This window comes from Nematolebias whitei, chromosome 18 (genome assembly GCF_014905685.2).
Source record: "Nematolebias whitei isolate Nwh7 chromosome 18, NemWhi1, whole genome shotgun sequence".
In the NCBI taxonomy this organism is placed as follows: domain Eukaryota; kingdom Metazoa; phylum Chordata; class Actinopteri; order Cyprinodontiformes; family Rivulidae; genus Nematolebias; species Nematolebias whitei.
In genome coordinates, this window is record NC_056515.1 from 1,540,509 (window position 1) to 1,552,114 (window position 11,606).

General features: G+C 45.6%; 1 protein-coding gene across 1 annotated transcript in view; it reads right to left on the minus strand.

The window, feature by feature from the left end:
• Nucleotides 1-4,397: 4,397 nt before the first annotated feature.
• Nucleotides 4,398-11,606, minus strand: part of thnsl2 (threonine synthase-like 2) — a 13,353-nt gene continuing 6,144 nt past the window's right edge. Inside the window, exons 2-7 of the mRNA XM_037692522.1 lie at nt 10,910-11,118; nt 10,594-10,833; nt 10,148-10,296; nt 9,797-9,922; nt 9,569-9,723; nt 4,398-4,692 (exon numbers count right to left, since the gene is read on the minus strand). Of these exons, the coding sequence (XP_037548450.1) occupies nt 4,452-4,692; nt 9,569-9,723; nt 9,797-9,922; nt 10,148-10,296; nt 10,594-10,833; nt 10,910-11,118 (1,120 nt within the window). The 3' untranslated portion in view covers nt 4,398-4,451. The remainder of the gene's footprint in view (nt 4,693-9,568; nt 9,724-9,796; nt 9,923-10,147; nt 10,297-10,593; nt 10,834-10,909; nt 11,119-11,606) is intronic.

An 11,606-nucleotide genomic window follows, 5' to 3' on the forward strand; every position in this document is an offset into this window, starting at 1 on the left:
GTGCGAGTTTACCCCCCCTTCATCCGATGAGGGGTTGTTGGAGGCAACAACAACAATGTCTTGGTGTGTTCCACCGACATCTGTAATGTTGTCATTCGCGCCCTCAGATGTAATAGTGATTACATCACTGCATAGTGCTCCAGGCTGGTTTCCCATTTCAGCGTGTTTCAAAGTTTCTAAAAACCTTTGTAGTTTCTCTGTCTCTTCCGAGCTCAGAGGTGTAGGGCCTTGTTTCTGGAACCTTTGTGATTTTTTCGCCTCGGTTCGTTTCGTCCGAGGTGGGGGAGGGTTAGGTACGTCTTTTGGCGGTTCCTTTTCGGACTTCCCCTGATAATACGGGTCCTCTTGGATCCCATATCTTTGCGTCCTACGCACACCCCATTTACGATAATCACGTTCATCCTCTGAAAGAGGAGCTTTTTTATCCCAGCGTGCACCTTCATGACGCGGTTTGTTAGTTTGAAAAGACTGCTTTTTCTCGCCTTTTTTAGGAGGAGGCGGCGATGCATGCCTTCCTTCCAGTTCTAGGGAGTGGGGTTTAACCTTTATACCAGGAAACACCTCTATGGGCGTCTTAGCATGAGAACATGCCTCAAACACATTCATAGCACACTGTTTAATCTCATTGATAGATTTTCTCTGAAATTTGCCATCATTTGTACTGACATGCGTATGTCAGTGTGGAGATTTTTGCTGAAAACAAATTTAAAACCTTCTTCTTCCTCCATTCCGGTTTCATTTCTGTAACCAAAATAAGCTTGGAAGATTCTTTTGTAATAAACCTTTGGATGTTCATGCTTCCCTTGCGTGACCTTGTCAGCAGCTGGGAAACCAGCAGGTCCCGTGCAGGGGTCGTACTCTCTAATCAAAGCTTCACACAGAAGGTTGTAATCCCTTCTCGTTGCATCAGGTAGACGCTCGATGAAGGTGAACACCTCTCTGTCCGAAGTGAGCCTTATCAGACTGATTTTATCCTCAACTGCAGCATTAGGATAACCACTCAGTCTGAAATCAAGGTCTTTGAGATACGCTTTTGTGCCCGTTGAACCCATTGGACCAGGTACAAAGCGCTGTACATGTTTTGAGATTTTTTGCAAATCATCTATTGAAGGAGGAAGTTTCAACGCTCTCTCTTGCCTGTTCGGTAGAGGAGACCTGTGCAGGTGGCCTGCCTGATGTTGGGGGGCAGGTTGTTCCAGAGTTTGGGGTCCATGACTGAAAAAGCCCGATCTCCTCTGAGCTTCAGTCTTGTTTTTGGAACAGTCAAAAGCAGCTGATCAGATGATCTCAGGGCCCGAGAGGGAACGTAATAAGATATATTCTGTAGCCACGTTTCTGCAAAGAAGATTTAAATTTGATGTTGTGTGCCTTCTGTAAATCTGAAGATGAATCCCTCAAGCATTTTTTTATTTCATGTCAACACAAAGTTTTTGGTCAGACATCAGAAACTGGATTAACCTCAAACTTAACATTCCTTCTTTTGATGCTGATGCCACTTTACTTTATGTTGATAACTTAAACTCAGCTTTCTCTGATGCCATAAATATAGTCGTACATAGCAAAGTACCACATTCACTGTAGTAAGAGGAGAGATAATAGGCCTTCCTTCCTGTTTGATGAACAATTTTAAGTCGTACTATTCTTCATTAAGTAGATTAAAATCTGCAAAACTGCTAAAATCATCTCACAACAGATACAAACTTATTGTTTTAATTAAAACAATGTTTCTCAAGAAAAAAAAACTGATGAGCTTGTCAGCAGGTAAGGGGCGTTTACCTTCGGGACAAATTGAGGTCGTCGATTCGTCAGTTACTGACACGCCTTCTGAGTTGATTGACAGGTCGCGCTGTCGAGGATCCGATTGAAAAAAAAAAAAAAAACCCGAGAGCTGCAGCAGCCGCACTAGGAGGAGGTGGGGCGGCACAGATGCAGTGGAAGCGCAGCAGTTTCTGTGCAGCGCAGGGCTCCAAGTAAAGCAGGAGATAACCAGATATTTTGCTTGTGCCCTCACTGCCCTGGGCCCCTTAGAGATCATGGGCCCCTGGGCAGTTGCCCATATGGTTAATCCGGCCTTGACTGCTACCCCCGCACCCCCACTCCCCCCACCAAACATTTACCATTAAAGTGCATTTATTAAGGAAAAGTTAAACTGAGTCACACCTTTGCTATAATGTCGAGCAAACAAATAATTGTTAAGTGTTAATCTTGTTAAATTTCGGAGAACTGCAACAGTGAGTCTTTCCATCTGTGCTCCCACGGTCGCCACGTGATTGGCAGCCAACCAATTTTTGGCATGACACCAGCCCACGTTTCCCGAGGGTCAGCGGTGACGCATAATAAACTTCACCACTTGCTTTTGCCGAGGTCAGACGCTTTTCCCCCTCATCTCCCTCTGTGCTTTGCTGCTCTGTCTGTCTGTGAAACTGCTTTTGAGCCTCTCTTACATATCTTCCGAACCATAAATACGGACATGTTTTGATAATTTGGTCCCACAACACAATTAATAACATTTCTTCGAAGAGAAGACAGGCTTTAGGCGAGCTGATTTGCCCTGTTGGCATGCACGCAGCTGGATATCTCATCGACTTGGAAGACTTGATGACGTGTATCTCTGCTGCCATTTGTGGATTTATAATGGGATTTTCGATAACTGGTTCCTGCTTTTTGGATTTGGCTGGTCACTGGTTTATGTACAAACAAGGAAGTCGTTGTCAGCAAATTTGGACCCGATCGTGCTGCTTGCCTTATGATGGCTTGGTTCATACCTCAAGTACCCAGACTCAAATGCTTTTGGCAGAATGGATCAGATTGCGGGGATTTTACTCTGGCATGTTCTTTTGGTGTGGCCACGTAATTTGGACATTTTGGAACTGAGTGGACCAACACAGACTCAAGGTAGACGTCATTAAGTTCTCCTGTCCCCAAAACAACTGCGTGTTTATCTGAATTTGGCTCCCCTGGCTGGCCTTGAAGGCTACCTTATCTGAATTTGCCTGGAGAACATGTGATCTGACGCTCTGCTCGCCCCTCTCCCTCCCATCGAGGAATGTCCAACTGATCAACCAGAGGAAACCAGCTGAATATACATTGTGTCATCATTTCAGGACTCTTGGATTCCCATAGGCGTTGTCCTTGGCCATTCTCCAACATCCCTCGAGAATGTTTACGGATCTCACTGGAGGGAACTGGTTGATTATTCCATCCTTATCAGAACTCTTACAGTGTCCTCGAGTGCATCCTTGGACATTGCTCACCGCTCTCGTCGTCTCTCCCCCCCAATCTGTGGAATGTCCAAATCACTATGTGCTTGTATTTGCGAGGTGTTTTTTTTAATAGTTTTTCTTCTCAGCCAAGAAGAAAAAGTTTAATAGAATTTTTTTTTGCCTCCAATTCCTACCTGTGTCCAGTTTCACTACTTTTTGTCTGTCTAAAAAGATCTCACATGTAAATGAGTCTTCGAGGCTCAATATGATTTATCTGTATAAAATAAAGGTTGAATGAATGAAAAAAAACACCACTTATACTTCAAAGTGAGTTGTATATGTTTTTTTTCCTCTTCATTATGCTTTTTTTGACTGATGTGACTCATATGCCAGAAAATTTGGTATTTTACACCAACTGTAGAAGCAAAAACATTAAATATCTAATTAAATAGTTAAGACTATATAATTCTGACAAGATGACTTCTTGTGGTAAAGCTGTCATTTTTCACTGTTGATTTTTTCATCTTTAAGCTAACCTGTGGATATATTTAACTAGCATTTTGCTACATTTATCTTTTTACTTGGCTTGAAATCTTTACATTTAGCTTGCTTTTTGGTGCTTTAAGCATTCAGCTAGCCTTTTGCTAATGACTGTTGTTTATTACCTAGTGTTCTGATATTTTTAGCTGTAACGTTCATTCAACTTCAGAAAAAAGTGATTTTCTGGTTTAATCTGTTGTTTCAAGAATTATTTTAAACAAATGCTGAGTCTGAAAAACTGAAACGGGTAAAATTTTAATCTTTAACTCTAAATTTTACAATAAAAAAAAAATATGATTGATGACTGGCAGCACGGTGACTCGTTTGGTAGAGCTGTTACCTCTCAGCGAGCAGGTCACCAGTTCAAATCCCGGCCAAGGGACTTTCTGGGAGGAGTTTGCATATGCTGGTGAAGATTCTCACCATGTTGTTCTCTCCATGCTGTGTGGGTTTTCTCCGGGTGCTACGGTTTCCTACCACAGACCAAAACATGCATGTTAAGCTGATTGATAACTCTAAATTGTCCCTAGGTGTGAGTGAGAGAGTGAATGGTTGTTTGTCTCTATGTGTCCCTATGATGGACTGGAGACCTGTCCAGGGTGTCCCCCGCCTCTCGCACAGTGACTGCTGGAGATGGGCATCAGTGACCTCTGCGATCCAAAAAGGAAGAAGCGGGTAAAGATGATGGATGGATGATTGATACTATCATCACTGGCCAGGTGTCTGGTTGTAACAAACGTCTCCGTTCTTCCTGTTGGAACTCACAAACTGGATCCAGTCTCTCAGTCTGTTCTCCCAGTCTTTGCACCAGTTCTGGCTCCTCTCTAGGTTCTGGTACCTGGTGGGCATGCGGTCCAAGGCCTGCACTGCCTCCGGGGGGTCAAAGGGCAGACCCGCCTTCTCCACCGCAGCCTGGAACTTGGCTGGAGATGCTGTAGCGATATAACACCTGGAAGCAGAGTTTATCTATTTACAAAGTAACTCAGGTTAATAGAAACTGATTGCAGATGTGTCTCTGCTCCAACAATGCACCTGCAGGAAGGACAGATGTGCCTCTATTTCCACAATGCACCTGGACAAAAGAGGAAGTTTTCATGTGTTGTCACTAAATGTGAGCTCCCACATAGATGTGAAGCTTCCTCCAAACAATTTCCCAGATTCTCTGGTAATCTTTATTTATTTTAACCCCTAAAGAAAAAACAGTTTCTGTAAATGTCGTAAATTTTTAAAAATCCAAAAGTTACTGAACTGCAAATTATATTTTGTATGTTATTTTAGAGAATATTTGTCTGAACACTGAGTCATCATTCACTTCGCTGTTTTTGTTTTTTAACTCAACCGTTTCTACAAAATTTGATATTTTAGCTGTTTTACCTCAAAATTTTCTGCTCGTTCAGGAAATGGTTTCTGTGACTTTTATACTTTTCAAAATCTTTACCTTTATTTACAGAAAATTTCCCTAAAGAACTACATGGAAATCAGCTTCAGAGAAATGGCTCCGAAACCTTCAAGGGTACAAAAACAGAAAGCAGGTGACAACTTTAGTTTGGGAGACTGGAGTGAACACGATCTCAACTCAACACAGTCTGCTGCTTCCTTAGAGAGATATCTTTCACTAATTGCTTTTTATAATCTATGAGAATGTTTTTGTTCAGAGCCCTGATATATGATATGTTGGGACTTGGAGCTATAGAAATAAACTGAATTGTTTGATTGGTTTTTGTCTTCTGCTACTTTTAGCCATTAGTTACTGTTCTGCTTTAATTAAGTTCTAGCTAGCCTTTTGCTACTCTTAGCTAATATTTTGATGTTTTTAGTTTTAGCTCCTCCTTGAATTGCCACCTTAACGTGGTGGAAGAATTTGAGCACCTGAATGATCGCAGGAGCTATGCTGTTGGGTGCAATTATAATTGCCCCTGGTAGGTTCTCCCAAGGCAGATTGGTCGTAGGTGACAGGCCAGACATAGAGTGATTCACAAGACTTATATGGACAGAAAAAAAAACAAGAAACTCAGTGTCCCTTGCCCAGATGTGGGTTACCGGGGCCCCACCCTGGAGCCAGGCCTGGGGGAGGGGCTCGTTGGCGAGTGCCTGGTGACTGGGTCTCTACCCATGGGGCCCGATCGGGCACAGCCCGAAGGAGCAACATAGGGGTTGCCTTCCTGTGGGTCCACCACCTGCAGGCAGGGCCATAAAAGTCGAGTGCATGATGCCATGGGCAGTGGCTGAAAGTGGGGACCTTGGCGCTCTGGCCCTGGCTTACCAAAGCTGGCTCTTGGGACATGGAACGTGACCTCTCTGGTGGGGAGGAGCCTGAGCTTGCGTGCGAGGTTGAGAGGTACCAACTAGATATAGTTGGGCTCACCTCAGTGCACAGCATGGGCTCTGGGACCGATCTGCTTGAAAGGGGCTGGACCTTATTCCACTCTGGAGTTGCCCATAGTGAGAGGCACCGAGCTGGTGTGGGTGTACTTTTAGCCCCCCGACTTGGTGCCTGTGTGTTGGAGTTTTCTCCAGTAGATGAGAGGGAGGCTTCCCTTCGTCTTTGGGTGGGGGGACGAACTCTGACTGTTGTTTGTGTCTACGTGCCGAACGGCAGGTCAGAGTATCCGGACTTCTTGGAGTCCTTGGTGGAGTGTTGGAAGGTGTGCCAGCTGGGGACTCCTTTATTCTGCTGGGGGACTTCAATGCCCATGTGGGTAATGACAGTGTGACCTCGAGGGGCGTGATTGGGAGGAACGGCATCTCTGATCTGAACCCGAGCGGTGTTATGTTGTTGGACTTCTGTGCTAGTAATAGTTTGTCCATCACAAACACCATGTTTGAACATAAGGGTGTCCATAAGTGCACTTGGCACCAGGACGCCCTAGGTTGTAGATTGATGATTGACTTCATAGTCATGACGTCTGATTTGTGGCCATTGGTTTTGGACACTTGGGTGGAGAGAGGAGCCGAGCTATCAACTGATCACCACCTGGTAGTGAGTTGGATCAGATGGCGGATGAAGATGCCAGACAGACCCAGTAGACCCAAATGTGTAGTGAGGGTTTGCTGGGAACGCCTGGCAGAAGAACCCACCAGAGAGATCTTCAACTCACACCTCCGAGAGAGTTTTAACTGCATCCCAGCTGAGGTGGGGGACATTGATTCAGAGTGGGCCATGTTCCACGCCTTACTTGTTGAGGTAGCTGCCTTGAGCTGTGGCCGCAAGGTTGTCTGTGCTTCTTGCGGTGGCTATCCTCGAACTTGGTGGTGGACACCCCGGGTCAGGGAGGCTGCCAAGCTGAAGAAGGAGTCCTATCGGGCTTTGTTGGCCAGTGGGACTCCGGAGGCAGCTGAGGAGTATTGGAGGGCCAAGTGGTCCACAGTCTTGGCTGTTGCTGAGGCAAAAGCTCAGATGTGGGAGGAGTTCAGTGAGACCTTGGATAGAGACTCTTGGTCAGCACAGAGGAGATTCTGGCAAACCATCAGGCGGCTGAGGAGCAGAAATCAGCTCTTTACTAAAACTGTTCAGTGAAGGTGGGGTGCTGTTGACCTCAACCAGTGATGTCGTCGGGAGGTACTTCTCGGACCTTCTCAATTCCATCAGCACATCTTCCATGTAGGAAGCTGAGTCCGTGGACTTTGGGGTTGGTCCGCCCATAACCGCAGCTGAGGTCACCGAGGTAGTTAAAAATATCTGAGGCGGCAGGACTCCGGGAGTGGATGAGATTCACCCTGATTTCCTTAAGGCTCTGGATGTTGTGGGGCTGTCTTGGTTGACACGGCTTTGCAATATCACGTGGACATCGGGGGCAGTGCCACTGGATTGGCAGACTGGGGTGGTGGTTCCCCTCTTCAAAGAGAGGAACCGGAGGGTGTGCTCTATTTACAGGGGCATCGTTCTCCTTAGCCTCCCTCGTAAGGTCTATTCAGGGGTACTGAAGAAGCGAGTCCGATCGTTGGTCGAATCTCAAATCCAGAAAGAACAATGCGGGTTCCATCCTGGCTGTGGAACACTGGATCAGCTTTATACCCTCACTAGGATTTTCGAAGGGTCACGGGAGTTTGCCCATCCAGTCTACATGCGTTTTGTGGATTTGGAGAAGCCATTTGACCTTGTTCCTCGGGGTACACTGTAGGGTGTGTTCCTTGAGTATGGGATTGGGGGCTCATTGTTACGGACTGTTCAGTCCCTATACAAGCGGTGCGAGAGTTTGGTTTGCATTGCCTGTAGTAAGTCGGACCCCTTAAGGGTGGGAGTTGGACTCCACCAGGGCTGCCCCATTGTCACTGTTTCTGTTCATAACTTTTATGGACAAAATTTATCGGTGCAGCCAGGGGGCAGAGGGTTTCCGGTTCGATGACCTCAGGATTCCATCTCTGCTCTTTGCAGATGATGTGGTCCTGTTAGCGTCATCGTACTGTGATCTTCAGCTCTCACTGGAGTGGTTCACAGCTGAGTGTAAAGCGGCTGGGATGAGAATCAGCATCTCCAAATCTGAGGCCATGGTCCTCAACCGGAAAAGGGTGGGTTGTTCTCTTCAGGTCGAGGGTGAGGTTCTGCCTCAAGTGGAGGAGTTCAAGTATCTTGGGGTTTTGTTCATGAGTGAGGGAAGAATGGAACATGAGATTGACAGATTGATTGGTGCAGCATCTGCATTATTGTGGACTCTGTACTGGTCTGTTGTGGTGAGAGAGAGCTGAGATGTAAGGCAAAGTTCTCTGTTTACCGGTCAGCCTACGTTCCTACCCTATGGTCATGAGCTCTGCGTAGTGACCGAAAGAATGAGATAGTGGATACAGGCGGTTGAAATGAGTTTCCTCCGCAGGGTAGCTGGACTCTCCCTTAGAGATAGGGTGAGAAGTTCAGTTATCCTTGGGAGACTCAACCACTACTCCTGCACATCAAAAGGAGTCAGTTCAGGTGGTTCGGGCATCTGGTAAGGATGCTCACTGGGCGCCTCCATAGGGAGGCGTTTCGGGCATGTCCGACTGGGAGGAGTCCCCGGGGAAGACCCAGGACACGCTGGAGAGACTATGTCTCTTGGTTAGCCTGGGAACGTCTTGGGGTCCCCCCAGAAGAGCTAGAAGTGGTGGCTGTGGAAAGAGATGTCTGGGCCTCCCTGCTCAAGCTGCTGCCCCCACCACCTGACTTCGGAATAAGCAGAAGATAATGGATGGATGGATGGAAAGTTTTAGCTCTCCATTTGCCACATTTAGCTTTAAGCTATCATTTTGCAAGTTTTAATTTTTAGCTTTTGTGATCTGTGATCTCGCCTGGCTAAAAAAGGCTAATAACCAAATAAATCTGCAGGTACTTTTAGATAGCATCTAACTACTTTTGGCTTTTAGCTACCATTTAGCTTCAAGCATTTTAGCTTGTTTGCTCATTTTGTTCTTTTATTCACTTATTCATTCAACCTTTATTTAGACAGGTTAATCCCATTGAGCCTCTGAGACTCATTTACAAGCGAAACCTGAGGAGACCTTTAGCTAACATTGTTTTTATTTCTAAGTTTTAACTCTGTTTCAGTTCCTTCAGCAAATTTCAGCTGTGTTTAAGCAGAAAATGTAGCTAAATGTTTGTAGTTCCAGCTGATTTGGCTTCAACTGAACATCTTGAACCAAACTAGAAGGATTTTATTCAACTTGAGTCAAAAAGTAAAAGCATTTCTGCTAAAACAGGAAAACAACCTGAAGTTTTTCCTGTTATAATAAAAAGAAAAACATGGAATTTCTCCTGTACTGGTTCCTGTTTTCCTTCTGGACTAAATGATCAACAGAACCACAGGTGAGAAACCTGATCAGAGTTTATTAGTCTGATCGAACAGGTGATCTCTGACCTCTGTATCTGGGCCCGATGAGGATGACGGAAGTGGTAACACACGGCCACAGCGCTGTGAGGACACAGAATGTACCGATTCTCCTCCCAGCATCTCCTCATTGTCTCAAGAATCTCCTGATCACTCACGGTGCCAGTCAGCAGAACCTCAGACAGCTGAGATACAAAAAAAAATGCTGACGGAACCGAGCCAACGGAGGTCTGAACGTTTACAGAAGTGATCTGGTACCAGTCTGCGGTGCTGCTCAGACAGATGGTGTTGACGAGAACCCTGAAAGTCCTCCATGATGGTCCTCACTGAAGATCCGTCTTTGTTCAGCAGCAGCCAGAAGACCCGCTCCAAGTTGTATGGGTCCTACAGAACACAGAACCCCAGCTGAAATGGGTCAGGAGGTGAAAACATACTATGATGAGTATGTTTACATACTGTTCAACATACAACCTGTTTACAGGTTGTTTACGAGTTGTTTACAAGTAGTTTACAGGTTGTTTACAAGTGTTTACAAGTTGTTTGCAGGTTGTTTACAGGTTGTTTACAGGTTGTTTACAAGTGTTTACGGGTTGTTTGCAGGTTGTTTACCTGGATATCTATAGCTGGAGCCAGAGTCTGCGTGACACTGGAGGCCATGGAAAAGTCTCCACTGGTCACCGTCCGGTGGACGATGTCGTTAGCGTTCACCATGGCAACCAGGTTCAGAGGCAAACCCATGAGCTTCACGATGTACGCAGCTGAAAGGAAACAAAAAAAATGACAGCTGAAATCAGCTGAAGGAGCTGAAACTGGTGTTAAGGCTAAAATAAGCTAAACACTAGTTAAAAGATAAATGTACCCAAAGCATATCCAAAAGTTGGAAGCAGCAAAAGGCCAGCCATAAGTTGCAATGGCAAAAGCCAAAGCAATGGCTAAAGCTATCAAGAGACTAACTGGAAATTAAAAGTAGCTAAAGGCTAGCTAAAACCTAAAGTAGCAAAAAAACTCAAAACTGAGAGAACAGAAAGTCTCAGACATGTTTGACCTGGACCCACCGGTGATGTTTCCTGCCCCCCCGGTGGGAACCACCACCTCCAGCTCCGGCAGGTCTGCCCCCCCCTCAGCTTCCCCCACCCCGCTGAGCTCCAGGTAGGCATACAGGAAGTGGGCCATCTGGACCATGACTCTGGACCAGTTGACGGAATTGAGGCTCATGAGGCCGTGAGACGACACCAGGTTCTGATCGGCAAAGAGCCGACGGATAGGCTGATCGATGTCGTCCGAGCTGCCGTCGGCTGAGGGGACAGAAACCAGACCAGATGAGTCTCTGAGGGTTTCATTAGACCACGTGTGGATGGGAGAAGGGTCTACCTGAGAACATGTGGACATTGTCCTCCAAACAGGTGATCATGTGTTTCTCCTGCACTGCCGAGATGCGCCCCCGAGGGTAGACCACCAGAATATCCAGACCAGTAAGTCCTTTAGCACTGTGGATAGCCGAGCCGCCAGTATCACCGGAGGTTCCTGAGAGGAGGTCAGACCCACACACGGACCTTACGCTTATTTTATTTTTGTTTGGACTAAATTAACAGCAGAAATGAAAACGTTCTCATTTAGAAACATGATCTTCAATGAGAGTTTCTGTTGGACGAAGGAACCTCCTGAAGCCCATCGTAAGATGGTAAAATGGGCGATGTTAAAGCTGCTGCCAGCTGCTCATCGTGACAACATGACTGGAGGTAGAAGATGGAGGCAGAGTCTAATAATGTCTAATATGAGCGTACTGAACGTGACTCTGGGATTAAAAATCAGATTTCTTTAAGCCGTCCCGTTGTGTTAAACATTAAACAGTTTCTTATTCTTTGTCACCAACAGAACCAAGTCTCCCACCATACATATATTAAGGGTGGGCGATATGTCTCAAATATTATATTGTGATATTTCAGTGCATTCTGACAATAACGATAAACTTTGTGATATAACAAAAAAAAAAAAAAACAGAATTGTTATTAGTTATATATATATATATACACACACACACACACACACACACACACATAAATATACA